The sequence below is a fragment of the Grampus griseus genome (genome assembly GCF_964374135.1).
Source record: "Grampus griseus genome assembly, chromosome: 2".
Taxonomy (NCBI): Eukaryota; Metazoa; Chordata; class Mammalia; order Artiodactyla; family Delphinidae; genus Grampus; species Grampus griseus.
Window position 1 is genome coordinate 38,439,203 of NC_139018.1, and position 20,940 is coordinate 38,460,142.

At 38.0% G+C, this 20,940-nt stretch overlaps 1 protein-coding gene across 1 annotated transcript in view; it reads left to right on the forward strand.

The window, feature by feature from the left end:
* Nucleotides 1–20,940, forward strand: part of KCNH5 (potassium voltage-gated channel subfamily H member 5) — a gene marked incomplete at both ends in the record, with an annotated part of 325,030 nt that overhangs the window by 42,268 nt on the left and 261,822 nt on the right. Inside the window, 2 exons of the mRNA XM_082649042.1 lie at nt 1,261–1,389; nt 18,575–18,690. Of these exons, the coding sequence (XP_082505168.1) occupies nt 1,261–1,389; nt 18,575–18,690 (245 nt within the window). The remainder of the gene's footprint in view (nt 1–1,260; nt 1,390–18,574; nt 18,691–20,940) is intronic.

A 20,940-nucleotide genomic window follows, 5' to 3' on the forward strand; every position in this document is an offset into this window, starting at 1 on the left:
CAAAGGACCTGGTTGTCAGAACTGAATATTTATAGAAATCTCCTCTCTCGAATTCCCTGACTTCTAGCACCCAGTAGTTAAAGTCACCCGTTCTTGGGTAAATGGCAAATTCCCCTTTGTGGTGATATCGTTACCTGACAATTTTTGGCCACAGGTGTGGAGGTACTTCTTATTGGTTTTCATTGGAAGTCACTAACAGGCTATCAACTCTCACCTAGAGATTATTAACAGCTGCACATTTCACTCCCCAAATCCCAAACTGACAAAAGACTTTATGTCTTTAAGAATGAATATTTGGAGAGGCTTTACTGCCTGTGGCTTGGAAAGACTATAATGGAAAACATGTCTTTTTGATTCTGATGGAACATTCCCTCAGTGTTTTATCATTTAATGGGTAATTACTCCTTTGAAGGCATTTCTTGTGTCTTCAGACATTTATTATTTGACCCATTGCCAGTTTCTAATTTGTCCAAATCCTAAACCTTGAATGCTTTGAAACTCTGTGTCCTCTGGAGTCTGTAGGAGCCACTGTTTGAAGAACATGGTGACAGAGACCAGCCTCATGCTTGGAGTGAGGGAGGTTGGAAGCAGTGTCTCATGAAGATGCCTGAGACTTTCAAGGCCTGAGGACATTTTTTCTTTTCTTTAACACTGCCTTAAAGGCTTCAGGTATAGCTCTGTGTACATCAGGCTTCTAGTGTTGCTGACATCGTATCTCTCTGATGTAGGGATGTGGTCAGAGCCACAGAGTTATAAGTCTATCTGACTGATGAGAGAATCTTGAGATAGAAGCAACATTTCAAAAGTTTCTCAAAGAGGAATACTTATCAGAGCATCAGGTATTGATGTTGAAGTCGACTGGAAACACTTCTCAAAGTGACAAGGAGGAATGCTCACACTTGGTGAGACTATGGAAAGGAGGTGGTGAGAGCAGCAGTGGTGTAGGGACCCAGATCTAAAGCTGATGCTGGCATTGCTTAAATAGCAAGACTGCCTTTATTCCACTGCATTGTGAAATGACACCCCATGCTTTATTTCAGATTTTGATATTTTGGGTTGAAAAATATGTTCATTAATTTTTGAGCAACTGGTAGTTGATATAAAATGAAAGTTGTTTTGATTCTTTCCAGCAATTAAAATACTATTGTTTTGGTGCTAATTCTTGGCATAGCAGTTGGCAGCTGAAGGAGAAAGGAAAGCGGGAGACGATATCATCGTGGTGGCTATGTCACGCTCTGTTGTCCTTTCTCTCTTTTACAGGAACCCCTGTTTGGTTTTATATGCAAATTGCACCAATAAGAAATGAACATGAAAAGGTGGTTTTGTTCCTATGCACTTTCAAGGACATTACGTTGTTCAAACAGCCAATAGAGGATGATTCAACAAAAGGTAATTTTCAAGGGAATTACCATACTTAAGGATTAGCCTGTCATTTAAATATATTATTATTATTATTTTAACAGCATCCATTGGTTGAACTTGAAAACAAAATTTTACTGTGTGGCCGTTCTTTTGCTTTATTCATTCTAGTAATTGTCCAGAATCAGTTTTATTCAATCATATTGTTTGAATGGAAGTAGAACATTGAAATATTCATTGGTTAACTTAAATTATAAGTTAAATTATAAGAGGAATTGAGATGAGATAAGGAAGAGATTTAATTTAATAATAGAGCATTATTAATTTTGAATCAGTATAATGGGAGTTTCAACACCTTCTATCTTACTGAGCTTTAGAAACAAAGCTTGTGGGATTGTTTGGGTGATGTCCTATTAGAACACAGTTGATTAGTTGATTGAATTTTGTTACACTGATTAGAGCTTGATTAGTTGACTTTTCCAGGTTACTTTTCTCCCTTTATTTATTTGGTTGTTGTAGATTCTCTTGGGTAGATGTTGTTTAATTACGTAAAGAACAATTTTGTCATCCAGAAAGCGGCTGGCAAAATGCAAACATTCTGATTGGAGTCTTATTGACTATAATATTCAAAGAGACTGCTATAGAAAACATTAGTCAGTGGCATGTGCTTTTACCCCCTTTTATATGTAATTTACTCTCATTTTGTTCTCTCCAATTATGTTTAAATTAGAAACTGGTGTCATATAAATGCAGAATTTCAAATACCCTCAGAAGATTTTATGAAACATTATTTTTCATAATATCTTAGGAGACTAAAAATGGAATGTTTTCTTTACATTTAACAAACATTGCCTTTTCTTACCTCTTTAAAAAAACTGGCACAGAAGTTTTAATCATTTCAACTGTAATCATAATCATAGAAAAATTGCATTAGGTTTATTCCCTGCATATGAATTCATATGTATATTATATAAGCGTGTGTGTGTGTATATACATATGCTTAGTTTCTGGTTAGCAACAAATTGCAAGAGGAAAATTTTATGACGTGCAGAGCATTTAAAGTATGAGAGAAATTCATTTGTGACTATTTCTGAAAATGTGTGTGTTAAATCATCTCCTGGAAGATCGAATATTCACTTTTCGACATGTACTACCTGTTTCTCTGCCTTTACTCATAGAGCCAGTGTCTAGGAAGTTTAGGATAAATTTCAATATTATTTTTAAATAGAATATCTTTTAATAGTGTTTAGGTTTAATGCTCCTTCGTTTTAAAATTCAAGGTGCTCCATCCAATAGCAGTAGAATACATATTCTTCTCAAACTTACATGGAACATTCACTAGATAGATCATATTCTGGCCATAAAACATACTTTGACAAATTTAAAAGGATAGAAATCTTGCAAGGTATGTTCTTAGATCACAGTGGAGTTAAACTAGAAATCAATGAGAGAAAGACAACTAGAAAACCCCCAAATATTTGGAAATTAACACATTTCTAAATAGCCCATGGGTTAAAGAAGAAGCCTTAAGATAAATTAGAAAAATATTTTGAACTAAATGAAAATTAAAATACAACATATCAAATTTCTGAGATGCAGCAAAAGCAGTGCTTAGAGGAAAATGTATGTCATTAAATGCATATATTTGAATGAAGAAAGTTACAAAATTAATAACCTAAGCTTCCACCTTAGAAAACTAGACAAAGAAGAGCAATTTAAGCCAAAGCAAGCTGAAGACAAGAAGTAATAAACTTGAGAGTAGAAATCAATGAAATAGAAAACAGAAAAAACGTTCAAGAGAATCACTGTAACTCAAAGCTGACTCTTAGAAAAGAATATTAAAGTTAACAAACCTCTAGCCAGGCTAACCAAGAAAAATGGAGAACACAAATGACCAATACAAAGACTTAAAGAAGGGCCATTACAACATATTTCATGGGCATAAAAGCATGTAAAGAAATGCTTTGAACTACTTGATAGCCACTGAATTGATAACTTAGTTAAAGTGGGCCAATTCCTTGAAAGACACAAACTACCAGAACACACACTAGGAGAAATAGATAACCTGAATTGTCCTATATCTATTAAATAAGTTAATAATTAATACACTTCCCAAATAAGAAGTGCAGATGGTTTCATTGGTGAATTCACAGTCTCTTCCAGAAAATAGTAGTACAGAGAACTGTCCTAACTCATTTTATGAGGCCAGCTGTACCATCATACCAAAACCAGAAGACATTACAAACCAACATTTCTCATGAACGTAGATGTAAAAATCCTCAGCAAAAGTAGATTGCAGTGACATATTAAAAGAATTACACATAATGACCAACTGGGATTTCTTCCACATATGCAAAGCTGGTTCAAAATTCAAAAAACAATCACTGTAATTCATTGTACCAACAGCAGGGTAAAGAACAAAGTTCATTTGATCATATCAGTTGGCATAGAAAAAGCATTTCACAGTACCCAACACCTGTTCACGATAAAACTCTCAGCAAAGTAGGAATAGAGGGGAACTTCCTCAACTTGATGAGAAACATCTATGGAAAACCTGCAGCTAATAGCTGACTGTATGTTAAAGTGCTATATATATTTTAAAAAAAATTTATTTTATATTGGAGTAGAGTTGATTAACAATGTTGTGTTAGTTTCAGGTGTACAGCGAAGTGACTCAGTTATACACATGTACATGTATCTATTCTTTTTAAAATTATTTTCCTATTTAGGTTATTACAGAGTATTGAGCAGAGTTTCCTGTGCTATACAGTAGGTCCTTGCTGGTTATCTATTTCAAATATAGCAGTGTGTACATGTCAATCCCAAATTCCCAATCTGTCTCTCCTCCCCACCCTTCCCCTTTGGTAACCATAAGTTTGTTCTCTAAGTCTGTGAGTCTGTTTCTGTTTTGTAAATAAGTTTGTTTGTATCTTTTTTTTTTAGATTCTGCGAATAGCAATATCATATAATATTTGTCTTTCTCTGTCTGACGTACTTCACTTAGTATGATAATCTCCAGGTCCATCCATGTTGCTGCAGATGGCATTATTTCATTCTTTTTAATGGCTGAGTAATATTCCATTGTATGTATGTATCACATCTTCTATATCCATTCACCTGTTGATGGACATTTAGGTTGCTTCCATGTCTTGGCTATTGTCAACAGTACTGCAATGAACACTGAGGTGCATGTAACCTTTCAAATCACGTTTTTCTCTGGATATATGCCCAGGAGTGGGATTGCTCTCCAGCATTTATTATTTGTAGTTTATATATATGTCAATCCCAATCTCCCAGTTCATCCCACCCCTCTTCCCCCCTTGGTAACCATAAGTTTGTTCTTTACATCTGTGACTGTATTTCTGCTTTGCCGATAAGTTCATCTGTACCATTTTTCTAGAATCCACATATAAGTGATATTATTTGATATTTGTTTTTCTTTCTGACTTACTTCACTCTGTATGACAATCTCTAGGTCCATCCACGTCTCTGCAAATGGCACTATTTCATTCTTTTTTATGGCTGAGTAATATTCTATTGTATATATGTACCAGATCTTCTTCATCCATTCCTCTGTCTATGGACATTTACGTTGTTTCCATGTCCTGGCTATTGTAAACAGTGCTGTAATGAACATCAGGGTGCTTGCAACTTTTTGAATTATGGTTTTCTCTGGATATATGCCTAGGAGTGGGATTGCTGGGTCATAGGGTAGCTCTATTTTTAGTTTTTAAGGAACCTCCATACTGTTCTCCACAGTGGCTGTACCAATTTACATTCCCACCAACAGTGTAGGAGGGTTCCCTTGTAGACATTTTGATGATGACCATTCTGACTGGTGTGAGGTGATATCTCATTGTAGTTTTGATTTGCATTTCTTTAATAATTAACGATGTTGAGCATCTTTCCATGTGCCTCTTGGCCATCTGTATGTCTTTGGAGAAATGTTTATTTAGGTCTTCTGCATATTTTTTGATCGAGTTGTTTGGTTTTTTGATATTGAGCTACATGGGTTGTTTGTAAATTTTGCTAAAGAGCTATATTTTAAGATAAAATATAAATGATTGGCATATGACTTGTGTCCTAACATATTCTTCAAATGAATTTCTCCTGCCATCACACATGAATGATAGTCAGACTGAGTAAAAAGCTTTTATGTCATAGACTTTTCCCTCAAAAATATTTACACTTTTATTTACATTTATATTTGATGATTATTGTTTTTTCTCATTTACTTTAAGTGATTTCATGGCACAGCTAAAGTTGGCCAAGAAAAGTATAGTACTTTCTCACAGTTCTGACCTGCTGAACGTTAATGATGGTGTCTATTTATGGAAACTGAAAGTTGGCAGCATTTTACAATGAGACTGGGGAAAGGGTGCTAATACTGAAGGGTTGACCTTTATTTCTCAAGTTAGTACCACTCCATTTATCTGCCTCTACCTCCATCTCTCTGCCTTCTCACATCCACTCATTGAGCTTTTCTTTTAAATGCATAATTTTATTCTTACAAAAATGAACTCCATTCAAACAAACTCCAGACAGCTCAGACCACTTGATTTTTGAGCTATGTGTTCAACAGAGATGTAAATTAGAATTTATAGGGAAAATCAAACCCCATTGTGAAAAGGATTAGAGTAAAATATCTCTTTCCAGTGCCAGAATTTGTAGTGGAAGAACTTATTTTAAATAGACTTTTATTTTGAGACTCCTCCACACCTTTCAAATACATAACAGATTTCTGAAAAAGTATTGCACCATGTAACTATGAATGGTGTATATGAGCTACTTTCTATTATTCATGCGAGTTGTAAATATATGAAAAATTCAAGAGAAATAAAATATTTATGACCTTAAGCAATCGTCCTATCCCTGTGAAGCTAGCAGTATCAGAAAGTATGTTTTGAAAACTTGGCACAAAAATGTATCTTTCAACTTTTTAAATTGAGCCAAGGGGACCGTGGAACTTTTGGGAAAGAGCAGATGAGATTTCATGATAATACCATAATATCAAAATGATTTGAGTCTAGAGCATTGAACTTGGACACAGTTATCTTACTTTTGATTCAGCCTTGGGCAACGGAGTTACTTAACATGAGCCTTCTTATGACTCTTCTAGGAGTATTTGTTCTTTTTGTTTATTTTATCTATTTTTTTTTTCCCCAACCAAAAATGCTGATTGAGCAAACATTATGGTGCAGAGACTGTTCTAGGTCCTGGAGATACAAAGTTCCTTCTGTCGCATACTAATGGGGGAGGGGGAGGCACGACAAACAAGTAAATATATAGTGGAAGCTTTGTTCTGATTGCTCTTATTTTCTCAGTAAAAGAGGAAACACAGTTATCAACTGAGAGTAAGGATGGTGAGGAGATGAGGGGGAGGCATGAAACGGTTGTGTAGAGAGTAGAGCAGTGAGTGGCTAAGGTTAAATTCAGCAGGTTTGCTGTGAAGCACTAAGGTCCATGTGAGGCTAGTGGTCATACATTTTATTAGTATCTATGAGCATGATTATGTGTTTACTCCACCCGTGTTTAGTCACAGGTATATAGATGCTGAAGTAGGTGAGCTGGATTTAACCAGAGTTGGGATTTGGTCAGGTGAGCAAGATGAAAAGAATCAGGGAGCTCCTCAGGGATCGAGGAGAAGGGATCAGGGAGCCAAGGATGCTTGCAAGGGAGTAGGTTGAGGTTGTTTGCAAAATGTTGAAGCAATACTTAGGTAATAAAGGCTTGGCCTAGGACGTAGGAAATAGTGTTTTAGGATGCAGAACAAACAAGGGAATTCATGCATTGGAAAGCCAGGATATAACATTTTTCATCCCAGAACAAGGGCATTTTACCTTCTTAATGTGAAAAGAGGCCAGTGATTGGAGCAAAGGCCCACACTCAGACATATGGGTGAAAGACTAAACTGGCTAACTGTGAATTTTATTTCTAAATTGTATCTCGGATAGTAACTATAGCATGATGGCAGACAACTAGTTTGAGCACAGCTCTTATAATGAATCCTATGATCACCAAAACTTCATTCTAGATTAATTTTTCCCTTTGAAGTGAATGGCGCTGAGTGATGTCAACAATATCTTTGACTTATACCATGATGGATGGTAGCAGAAACTATTGAAGGGAAAGAAAACCAGCTTTGTTGGAGTAGTTAATATGTGTCAGGAGCTTTGTATTCGTTTTTGCTCATTCCTATAATTCTGAAAATTAGTATTATTATCTCCATTTTACTGTTGAAGATCCTGACACCCACAGTCTGACTGATTTCCAATCTGATGTTCTCTCTATTACACGATGCTGCCTCATCCTTTCCAGTGGAAACATATTGCTGGGGTTTGGCCACCCTAATCCCCTGCTCTCCTTTTTCCCTACAAAGATGAAGTTGAGAACACTCTCAACTTGTGCTTTCGTACTGTTTTGAATCAACGGAATTTACTAATAATAATTCAAAGAGGCAAAAGTGTTTTTGTTATCTTTTGTTCCTGGTATTGAGGTCTTAGAACTGTTGTTCAGATTATCAGTCAATGGTACCTGATACATCATTTATAATAATACAAAGGGGAAAAATTACAGCCAAGAAATCCATTCTGTTGATTATCCCTATGTGTTCTAAAAGAGACGGTCCTAATCTCTGCCCATTTATACTGTACAATATTTTCAAAGAGATTCCAAAACTGCCAAGACACTTACAGTGTGAAATATCCTGTGCCAAATAGTTAGGGCATCTTTGTGCCAATAATTGAGACAAAAAAAACTTCCTGTAGAATGAAAATAACAGCAAAAATAGCAACCTTCCCCTTGTAGGAAGCCAATGGTTTTCTTTAGAGAGTAAACAACAGATGAAATATGAGTAATTATACCATGTGGTCTCTATGGCCAAGAGTATAATTGTTTACCTAAGCTTTTTTCTTATAGATTAGAGTCTTGTGTTGCAGTCTGGTAGATTGATTGAACTGCCTTTGTGACTTCCTTTTATTTTTAAGATTAGGCAGTCCATGACAAAGAGGTTGATTGCAACCCAATAGAGCTAAACTAATGTTTTATTAAGAAGGAGTTGGCATCCTGAGCTTTTAGGAGAACAAATGTTCTCATAATGCCATGAACAACTTATAGAGCAACTATTAGGCTCTTCATATTAGGCAGTCTGTTCACATTGCCCTGTATCGACCACATCTAAGTAACATCAGCGAACTGTGCTGAATAATCAGTCACACCAGTTAGATCTCAGTAAAGGTGAGATCAGTAAATGTACTGCTGGGAAGAGTTAGAATTGCTGATGTGTCTTTTTTTCCTGACCTAGACAGTGTGGCTGCTCAACGTTTTCAAAGTTTGACTGTACAGAGGGGGTCGCTGACAGATCAAATGAACTAATCTATCTAATAACGTGCACAATTCCAGATCTGCCAAGAGCACAAAGGGATCGGCATAAGAAAATTCACTGGGGCATTGTTAGTGATAGTGGAAAATCTAGAAACCACTTAAATGTTCATGAATAGAATATATACATGATCAGGAAAGAGCAAATGCCTAATTCTCTGAGATAATAAAGGTACAGGCAAGAATCAGGTGCCATTGTGGGTGGGTCTTGAGGTGGAGGGGACAGAAGGGAGGTTGAAGGCTGTTGTGTTTCTCGTGTCTTCAGTTCTTTGATTTTTCTTTTCTTAACTTTTTAAAAGTTGGGATATAGTTGCTTTACAATGTTGTGTATTGAGGTTCTAAGACCTCAATACCAGGAACAAAAGATAACAAAAACACTTTTGCCTCTTTGAATTATTATTAGTAAATTCCGTTGATTCAAAACAGTACGAAAGCACAAGTTGAGAGTGTTCTCAACTTCATCTTTGTAGGGAAAAAGGAGAGCAGGGGATTAGGGTGGCCAAACCCCAGCAATATGTTTCCACTGGAAAGGATGAGGCAGCATCGTGTAATAGAGAGAACATCAGATTGTGCTATATGTATACATATGTCCTCTCCCTCTGGGGCCTCCCTTCCGCCCCCCTCCCTCCCATCCCACCCATCTAGGTCACCACAGAGCACCGAGCTGCGTTCCCTGCCCTATACAGCAGGTTCCAACTGGCTATCTGTTTTACACATGGTAGTGTATATATGCCAATCCCAGTCTCCCAATTCATCCCCTCCCCACCCCGTGTTCACACATCTGATCTCTACATCTGCGTCTCTATTCCTGCCCTATAAATAGGTTCATCTGTACCACTTTTCTAGATTCCACATATAGGCATTAATATACGATATTTGTTTTTCTCTTTCTGACTTACTTAACTCTGTATGACAGACTCTAGGTACATCCATGTCTCTACAAATGACCCAATTTTGTTCTTTTTTGTGGCTGAGTAATATTTTATTCTGTACATGTACCACATCTTTATCCATTCATCTGTCGATGGACATTTAGATTGCTTCCATGTCCTGGTTATTATAAATAGTGCTGCAATGAACATTGGGGTGCATGTGTCTTTTTGAATTACGTTTTTCTCTGAGTATATGCCCAGTAGTGGGATTGCTGGGTCATATGATAGTTCTACTTTTAGTTTTTTAAGGAACCTCCATACTGCTCCCCATAGTGACTGTACCAATTTACATTCTCACCAACAGTGCAAGAGGGTTCTCTTTTCTCCACACCCTCTCCAGCATTTATTGGTTATAGACTTTTTGATGATGGCCAGTCTGATTGGTGTGAGGTGATACCTCATTGTAGTTTTGATCTGCATTTCTCTAATAATTAGTGATGTTGTGCACCTTTTCATGTGCCTCTTGACCATCTGTATGTCTTCTTTCAAGAAATGTCTATTTAGGTCTTCTGCCCATTTTTTGATTGGGTTGTTTGTTTTCTTGATATTGAGTTGCATGAGCTGTTTGTATATTTTGGAGATTAATCCCTTGTCAGTTACTTCATTTGCAAATATTTTCTCCCATCCTGAGGGTTGTCTTTTCATCATGTTTATGGGTTTCTCTGCTGTGCAAAAGCTTTAAAGTTTCATTAGGTCCCATTTGTTTATTTTTGCTTTTATTTTCATTACTCTAGGAGGTGGGTCAAAAAAGATCTTGCTGTGATTTATGTCAAAGAGTTTTCTTCCTATGTTTTCCTCCAAGAATTTTATAGTGTCTTATCTTACATTTAGGTCTTTAATCCATTTTGAGTTTATTTTTGTGTATGGTGTTAGGGAGTGTTCTAATTTCATTCTTTTACATGTAGCTGTCCAGTTTTCCCAGCACCACTTATTGAAGAGACTGTCTTTTCTCCAGTCTCCTGTATATTGTATATCCTTGTTGCCTCCTTTGTTATATATTAGGTGACTATAGGTGTGTGGGTTTATCTCTGGGCTTTCTATCCTGTTGCATTGATCTATATTTCTGTTTTTGTGCCAGGACAATACTGTCTTGATTACTGTAGCTTTGTAGTATAGTCTGAAGTCAGGGAGCCTGATTCCTCCAGCTCCATTTTTCTTTCTCAAGATTGTTTTGGCTATTCAGGGTCTTTTGTGTGTCCATACAAATGGTAAAGTTTTTTGTTCTAATTCTGTGAAAAATTCCACTGGTAATTTGGTAGGGATTGCATTGAATCTGTAGATTGCTTTGGGTTGTATAGTCATTTTCACAATATTGATTCTTCCAATTCAAGAACATGGTATATCTCTCCATCTGTTTGTGTTGTCTTTGATTTCTTTCATCAGTGTCTTATAGTTTTCTGAGTATAGGTCCTTTACCTCCTTAGGTGGATTTATTCCTAGGTATTTTATTCTTTTTGTTGCAATGGTAAATGGGGTTGTTTCCATAATTTCTCTTTTTGATCTTTTGTTGTTAGTGTATAGGAATGCAAGAGATTTCTGTGCATTAATTTTGTATCCTGCAACTTTACCAAATTCATTGATTAACTCTAGTATTTTTCTGGTGGCCTCTTTAGGATTTTCTATGTATAGTATCATGTCATCTGCAAACAGTGACAATTTTACTTCTTTTCCAATTTGGATTCCTTTTATTTCTTTTTCTTCTCTGATTGCCGTAGCTAGGACTTCCAAAACTATGTTGAATAATAGTGGTGAGAGTGGACATTCTTGTCTTGTTCCTGATCTTAGAGGAAATACTTTCAGTTTTTCACCTTTGAGAATGATGTTTGCTATGGAATATCTTTTTCCATCCCCTCACTTTCAGTCTGTGTGTGTCTCTAGGTCTGAAGTGGGTCTCTTGTAGACAGCATTTATATATATATCTTGTTTTTGTATCCATTCAGCCAGTCTGTGTCTTTTGGTTGAAGCATTTAATCCATTTACATTTAAGGTAATTACCAATATGTATGTTCCTACTACCATTTTCTTTATTGTTTTGGGTTTGTTTTTGTAGGTTTTTTTCTTCTCTTGTGTTTTCCGCCTAGAGAAGTTCCTTTGGCATTTGTTGTAAAGCTGGTTTGGTGGTGCTGAATTCTCTTAGCTTTTGCTTGTCAGTAAAGCTTTGATTTCTCTACCAAATCTGAATGAGATCCTTGCTGGGTAGAGTAATCTTGGGTGTAGGTTTTTCCCTTTCATCACTTTAAATATGTCCTGCCACTCCCTTCTGGCCTGCAGAGTTTCTGCTGAAAAATCAGCTGATAACCTTATGGAGATTCCTTGTATGTTATTTTATTGCTTTTCCCTTGTTGCTTTTAATATTTTTTCTTTGAATTTAATTTTTGTTAGTTTGATTAATATGTGTCTTGGTGTGTTTCTCCTGTATGGGACTCCCTGTGCTTCCTGCACTTGGGTGGCTATTTTCCTTCCTGTGTTAGGGAAGTTTTTGACTATAATCTCTTCAAATATTTCCTGAGACCCTTTCTCTTTCTCTTCTTCTTCTGGGACCCCTATAATTCGAATGTTGGTGCACTTAGTGTTGTCCCAGAGGTCTCTGAGACTGTCCTCATTTCTTTTCAATTCTTTTTTCTTTAATCTGCTCTGCAGCGGCTATTTCCACCATTCTATCTTTCAGCTCATTCGTTCTTCTGTCTCAGTTATTCTACTATTGATTCCTTCTAGTGTATTTTTCATTTCATTTATTGTGTTGTTCATCACTGTTTGTTTGCTCTTTAGTTCTTATAGGTCCTTGTTAAACATTTCTTGTATTTTCTCCATCCATGCTTCCATTCTATTTCTGAGATTCTGGATCATCTTTACTATCATTACTCTGAATTCTTTTTCAGGTAGGTTCTCCATTTCCTCCTCATTTATTTGGTCTTGTAGGTTTTTACCTTGCTCCTTCATCTGTAGCATATTTTTTTGTTGTCTCATTTTTTTGGATGGGTGGGGCTGTGTTCCTGTCTTGCTGGTTGTTTGGCCCTAAGCATTCAGCACTGGAGTTTGCAGGCAGCTGGGTGGAGCTGGGTCTTCGTCCTGAGATGAGGACCTCCGGGAGACCTCACACTGATTAATATTCCCTGGGACCTGAAGTTCTCTGTTAGTCCAGCAGCTTGGACTTGGTGCTCTCACCACAGGAGCTCAGGTCCTACCTCTGGCCTGGGAATCAAGACTCTGCAAGCCATGCAGTGTGGCAGGAAAAAAAAAAGCAACAAACAGAAAAGAGCAGAACAATAACAAAGAATAAAAAATAAAATTAGAAAAATAAAAAATATATTAGAAAAAATAACAATAAAAATGAGACAACAACAAAACAAAACAGAACCACACCAGCAAAAATAAAATAAAATAAACAAGAAAATAAAAAATTAATAAAAATAAAAAATTCCCTGGTACCTCCTTTATCAGTGTCCTTGCCCCCATCGTGAGCTACAGCCTACCCTTGCCTCCCCTGTAGGTCTCTGGACCCATTTTTTCAGCCCCACCTCTGCATGTGTTCTCATCAGTGTTTCTTCCTGGAGTTGGCCTGGAGCACATGTGCCCATGCAGGCCACCTGGGGCACAGGCCTCCACAGGCGCACCCACAGGGGCCAGTGCAGCTAGAGGAAGCCTTGGAGAGGGGTGGCATTTGGCCCACCTTGACCCACGTCACCAGAGGAGGCCCTGTCAGGGGCGGCACTCGGGCTGTCAGCACCCGCGTGGCCCTTGGAAGCTTTGGCGAGGGTGGGGCTCAGGCCCAGGACCCACTTGGCCGGAAGAGGCTTTGTTGGGGCAGTGCATGGGCTGTCGGGACCTGTGTGGCCCATGGTGGCTTTCGGGGAGGCCAGTGCTCAGGCCTGCTGGGAACTGCGCTGCCCGTGGAGGCTTTGTTGGGGGGCAGTACTGAGGTCTGCTGGGACCCATGCATCCGGCGGAGGCCTCAGCTGAGGCAGGGCTCAGGTCCAGGACCCACGCGGGCAGAGGGAGCCCTGGGGGAGACAGGGCTCAGGCCTGGGACCCACGCAGCTGGAAGAGGCCTTGGTGGGGCAGAGGGGGGTGGGCAGCTCAGGCCCGGGACCCCAGCAGGCTTGCCAGTACCCAAGCAGGTGGAGGAGGCGTCGGCTGCGTTCCCTTCTGATTCCCCGATCCCCCGAAGGTCCCTCTTCTTCCCTGCTGATCCCCTTGCTGTTAGTGGGCCCCTCCAAGTGTGGGAACCTCTCCCCTCCCACAGCCCCCTCTTAGGTGTGCTGATCCCATCCTGCCTCCACTTTTCCTCCCCCCGCTCCTTCCCACGTCTTACCTCATCACGTGGGGATTCCTCGCATCCCCTTAGGTGTCCGAGGTCTCCCACCAGCGCCTAGTAGGTGCCCTAGTTATGAGGAGATGCTAACTCCACATCCTCCTACTCCGCCATCTTGACTCTGCCCCATCTTATGGTTTTTCAGTAATATATTTGATAAACTAATCTGCTGAGAGTGAGGACAGAGGGGTGGCATAGGGGTCTTGAGAAAAATGCTAACTGTTTAGAACTGAGGACTGCAAGAAAGTCCTAACCAGAGACAAAAAGATCTCTGAGCAGTTCAGGGAGTGCATCTTTTTGTGCTCCCTTTGATTTAAACGTGAAACAAAACATTCCTCAGCTTTGCATTTGTTTTCCAGTTCCAAGGGCATTTTGATATCAAAGCTCGTAAATGGTTACTTGATTAGACCACTGCCTTTGCTTTCTCTAGCAAGAACCCTTCCCAAGTACTTCCTCCTAAACTTCTCTCTTTGAGTAAGTCTGAGTCAGTTTGACAACTGTCACCACCTTTTTTTTTTCTGTTAGCAGCTCCCAACTCCTCTTTTTGAGGGAAAAATTATAATCCTCCACACACTTCCTCCTCAACCCTCTACCACACTGTTTCTACCTTCTCCAACCCAAAGCCCTTCTTTCACAATACCAATGAGTTATATTAGTATCTGCTAAGAGCTGAACATATTTCCTTCTTTATATTCTAATTTTAACTACATATAATGTGGGATGCTGTGTTAATTTCTATTTAACTTTTCTACTGATGTTCTCATTCATTCATTCAAAAATTTTTCTAGTGCCCAGTGTGTGCCAGTCATGGAACTAGACAACCGGGGATAGAAAGAATAAGATCTGACACCTGAAAGTCATATCATGCTGTAAACTCCCTTTTCATCTATATTTAAGGGTGGTCTCACTCAGAATACACTGTGTGAAAATTTTTAGAATGAAGAATTAACATTTTTCTTTCAGTTTCATTCTGCTGTTTAATCAATGATAGTCCTATTTTTACCATGGAGAAAAATGTTGGTGTTTTATTTTCACAGTTTTAAAGCTTTTTCTTCCTTTAGGAAATTGAAATAAGGTAAAGGGATGAAGTATTTCTTGATTTTATTGACTTCATGTGTAAAATGAGATACACCTACACAGGCACATTTGTTTCATATTTAAATGAGGAACTGCTGCTTCCTCATTAAGAAACAGTAGTGTGTGCTCATGATGCTTGAAATAGAAAACCAGAGGATGACAATAAGCTTTCATCATCGTGTTTCTCCTTCCTCACAAGTTTACTTCTTTTTATGATCCTAGAGAAGGAGAGAACACATAGCGTTTGATGATTTGTTTTCTTCCATGTGTTATTGAATTCATTCCTTCAATATCTCCTTTTATTTTTTGAAAATATTTTCTGAATAAACTTTATCACACACAGGGAATGAAACTGGGCTTCTCTTTTAATCCAATAATCAGATGTACTAAGCGGTGCAACATTATCTATCTTAGAGATATGAATCTTCAGTAAGTATAAGATTGACTTGTGGGAATTCCCTGGTGGCCCAGTGGTTAGGACTCTGCCCTTTCACTGCTGAGGGCCTGGGTTTGATCACTGGTCAGGGAACTAAGATCTTGCAAGCCTTGCAGCACAGCCAAAAAAAAAAAGAAACTGAAATCAAGATTGACTTGGAAGTTTCTAGAAATATTCAATGCAATTTTAATATTCATTTGATGCAGAAGAGAAATGATCAACAGGAAATATTTTAATGTAACTGTTGCCAACATAGTTACTGTCACCTGAAGACATCCTCACCATTTTAACCCAATAAAGCAAAAACCAAACCAAAACCCAGTGATAATAAAACATATTTCATGTTTATGTTCATGATAATACAAATGGAGCTTATTTTTAAATCTTATTTTTAAAGTTACAAATAACTTAATTAATTAGTCAATCAATTAAAGGCCTATTTTATGGCAGGCCTCTACCAAGTGCTGAGAATGGAGAGGTGATGGTAGTTTAGTGGGAGTGACTGACATGCTTATCAACAACTGCATTCGTATTGTTAGTGCCATGTGAGGTATGTATTCTGTGGTATGAATACACAGAGGAGAGTGCACCTCTCTCATGAGTGGATCCAAGAAGCTACCAGTGGATCTCAGAATGCTTTAACTGAGTTTGGGGGTACCAGTAAGCATTAGCCAGACAGATGGAGAGGGAAAAAGCATTTCAGGTAGACAGAGTGGTTATAACATGTGAAAGCATGAAAGCATTGAATGTCATAGGGTGTACAAAGATTCCTGGTGGATTTAATTTTACTTTTGCATTTGTTCTTTTAATTTGTTATTGATTTTAGTGAGGCCAGAATACAGAGCGTGTATGAAGAAGTGGAAGGAGATGGAAGCAGAACAAATCTTTAGGGTCAGAAACTAAATGACATGTATACCAAGGATATTCAGTGTTATCCTGAAGGCTTCCAGGGATCTCTTAAAGAACTTAAAATGGGAGAAATGCATGGTAAGATCTGTGCTGTAGAAAGGGCTCTGGCAGCAATGTGCAGAGTTGTTTGGAGAGTATGTGGTCAGAGAGCAGCGGCAATGGTTTTTAGGAGCTACTGTCTAACTCAGGTGAAAGATGATATATTGTCTAACATATTAGGGATGGAGAGGGGAGATTAAATTTGAGGGTATTTATTGATAAGTTATAGTCTGTAAGTCCTGGAAGGGATTGGATATGTGTGTGGGGGGTGGAGGTAATAGTGAAGGAGGATGGTGAATCTCAAGTTTCTGATTCGGACAGCTGGAAATATCATGGGGCCATTCACTAAGACCAAGAATATATTAAATATGCAGAGTTGGAGATGGGGGGAGAAGGTGATGATAAGATTGATTTTGAACATGTTAAGAGTAGAACATCTGAGTAAGAGGTGGCCAATGGCCAATTAGATACATAGGTCTAGTGCTTAGAAGAAAAATCTAAGTTGGTGGTATAGATTGCATGATGGTCTTTTGCATTGATGTTGAATTCTTAGAGAGTTGGTGGCATATCTGGTGCTTCTTTGTTTCTCCAGAACATTGCACAGGGCAAGGCTTAGGGTTGCGTACAATTCCCAAAGCCTAACGTTTTCTGTTCTAGTCACTAGGATGAGGCCCATTAATGAAAAAGAATAAAAGATCTTCTATTAACCAATGCCAGTTTACTTTTTTCCCCAATCCAATTGTTGATACCATAGAAAGAGCTAAATTGGTGGGGCAGTACAAAGCCTAATTGAAGTCAAAGTTAGATTGAAGAATAGCAGTAAAGTATGATGTCACCTACCTGGTATGGTTTGAAAGACATTTGGTTGGTGCCTGCCCAGGATTTCTTCTTTCATTTTCTGTCGCATTGTCTTGAAAGTTCATCATTACCATTAGAGTCATTGCTTTGGACCATCAAGGGTTTTCATTTTTAAGGAGTTGTTTGGTAAATACCCTAGTTAAAGGTAATACCATGGAAACTATCAAATGGTCTTAATGGAGTCCATAATAGATTAGAGCTTTTTGGGATACCTAGAGAAAGGATAATTGAGATACGAACAGAGTATGGCTTGTTTTGTCCTACTTGTTCATGTCTCATTGACATTTCCTTGAAGTTAATTAGCTTAATAATGAAAAATTAATGATTTTAATATTGGAAATAATGGAAGAAATTTCTTTCCTATTAAATTCACATTCCTTCCCCTCAGAAGTTAAGGTTACTACTCTTTTGGAAAACATTATTAAGGATTCTAGATATTCCAAAAATAGTCTTTAAATATCAATGAAATTGTTAATAAGAGAGAACCTTTGCTACGTTACAAAGAAGATGGAGGTGTGTGATAAGAACCATAGTATGTGAGATTTGTTGAAATTGGGCTTTATTCTCTTATGTGTATATATCTTCACATAAGTATACGATAGGACTGTTTTTATTAGGGTAATACTACCTGCTATAGTAAATAACCCCCCAACTTTAAGTGGTTTAACACAATAGAAGCATATTTCTTACTCATATGACAATCCAAGGAAGTTGATCTTTGACATATGGCGTTCTTCTATGCACTGATTCAGTGGCTTTGCCGTCCCCTGGGATTTTGTCACTTGCATCCAGCTGGTAGAAGGATGGAGAAAGTATGGAGAAGTTTCACTTGCTTCTTAAGTTATTGCATGCATGGAGGTGACACACATCAGTTCTGTCTCAATCCATTGGTGAGGACTAGGGACAGGCCCACACCTAGATGCAACAAATGCTGGGAAATGTATTCCTGGCTGGGCAGCTGTTTCCCAGTAACAAACCTATACAATGCAAGGGGGAGGACAGAATCTTGTGGACAACTAGCTACCTGGCTATAGGGACTATATGATAGATATGAGCAAAACACAAAGATCACACATGAAAATTACTTACCATTTTATAACTGCACTTGAAATATATGATGATGTCTGTGTAGAAATTAAGCGCTTTAGATTGATACTTTTCATTAGTTCCGCATGTTATGCTATTTCTGAGATCCCTTGAATATTAGCAAGAATGTAGGCTTCCATATTCATGACGTGTGAAAAACTGAGACTTTCTTTCCTTATTTTTAAGGTTGGACAAAATTTGCCCGATTGACACGGGCTTTGACAAATAGCCGAAGTGTTTTGCAACAGCTCACGCCAATGAATAAAACAGAGGTGGTCCACAAACATTCAAGACTAGCTGAAGTAAGTGCGAGATTAACTTTACTTCCCAACATGGTGGTGGTCATACATTTTTCCCCCCACAAGTATTTCAGTTATTTGAAACATTTATTATTATAAATGGCTATTATTTTACAAACACTTATATGCTAATTGATTTTTCCTTGTAGAATTATAGAAATTTTCTATATTTCCTTTTATGCTCTCCTACTTTGGAAATGGGAAGGTAATTTATGACATCCCAGGTGATGTCTGTACAGAATGAGGTTTTCTTTGAGCAAATGAGATAGGCAGTTCACTCATTCGTTAATTTATGTGTGCAGCACACACTTATTGAGGGTTTGCTCCATGCTTGGTACTCTGCAAAGGATGTAAAGATGAATAGGCCATTGGCCCTATCATCAAGGAGTTAAAGATCCAGCAGAGGAGGGAGGGGTTACCTGAATGAGATGATACCTGGGCTGAGTGAATCTTTTTTTTTTTAATCGAAGTATAGTTGATTTACAATGTTGTGTTAGTTTCCAGTGTACAGTGAAGTGATTTAGTTATATATGTATATATATATATATATATATTATATGTACTCTTTTTCATATTCTTTCAATTATAGGTTATTATAAGATATTGAATATACAGTAGGACCTGTTGTTTATCTATTTCATATATAGTGGTGTCTGCTAATCCCAAATTCCTAATTTATCACTTCCCCACCTTTCCCTTTTGGTAACCATAAGTTTGTTTTCTATATCTGTGAGTCTGTTTCTGTTTTGTAATTAAGTTCATATGTATCATATTTTAGATTCTGTGATATCATATGATATTTGTCTGTGTCTGACTTGCTTCGCTTAATATGACAATCTCTAGGTCCATCCATGTCGCTGCAAATGACATTATTTCATTCTTTTTTATGGCTAATATTCCATTGTATATATATACCACATCTTCTTTATCCATTCATTTGTCAATGGACATTTAGGTTGTTTCCATGTCTTGGCTGTTGTAAATAGTGCTGTTATGAACATTGGGGTACATGTATCTTCTTTTTTTAATAAATTTATTTTATTTATTTATTTTTGGCTGCATTGGGTCTTCATTGCTGCACATGGGCTTTCTCTAGTTGCGGCGAGCTGGGGCTTCTCTTCGTTGTGGTGTGTGGGCTTCTCATTGCAGTGGCTTCTCTTGTTGCAGAGCACGGACTCCAGGTGTGCAGGCTTCAGTAGTTGTGGCTCAGGGGCTTAGTTGCTCTGCAGGCATGTGACATCTTCCTGGATCAGGGCTTGAACCCGTGTCCCCTGCATTGGCAGGCGGATTCTTAACCACTGCGCCACCAGGGAAGCCCTGTACTACTTGATTTTGAAGCTACTTTCTTTTCTGCCTTTGGTTGTCCGTTTCTTTCTACAAATCAAGCTAAAGTGTAGGAGCTTGTTTCTGTGACTGCTGACTTTTGCAGTTATGCTTCTTACTGGGTCTTAACTCATTCAGTTTTTCTTTCTTTGTTAACACAGCTGGGCAAGAACAAGAGGAAAGAGACCATAGAGAGGAAATTTTCCTACCTTAGCACCCTGAATCACTCAGGATAGTTTTTTTTTTCTATATCAAATGGAAAGTTCCTTTCCGCTTGACAGCTTATCATTTTTACTTTTACTTTTGAGGAACTTTCATTCCTGTTTCTTCCCATCTGATTTTTTTCTTTTTTTTTTGCTTTGCCTTTTGATTATTGTTAGTTTCTTTATCAGTCATCCCTAATTCACAAACCTGATTCAAATACCAAACTGCTTTCTGTCAGGTCTTAGGCTTGATTTCAGAGAACATGTGGAATAAGAAGGTTTTCAACAGAGATTTAGTCTGTTTGTGCTCTTAGATCTTCAAAGACTGACCTAAAAGAAGCACCAAGTTAGCAGAAAGATATAGTTTTGCCAGTTGTACTCAGAGTCATATAATTTGCTCAGCTTGAGTATTTGGATTTGCTGTTAAATTTCAGGCTCTTTCACTTTTTCCAACACATATAAATTTTATCTTAATGCCACCAGGCCCCCTAAATTTGGAGCTGATCCCCACTTTCAAAGATCCTGGTCTCCATGTAGGCAGTTCATCTGTTTTCCACAGGTCCTGACATCGTGCTGATTGGCTTCAGCTTCTCACTTGTATCCGTGGTACTGAGTCCTTTAGAGTCAGTGCGCTCAGATATTCAGAGAGAAAGCGTATATCTGTTTCAGTACAAAAATACATCAGTAAATGTGATTTCATCCCCCCTCTACCTAAGGCTTATTGCTC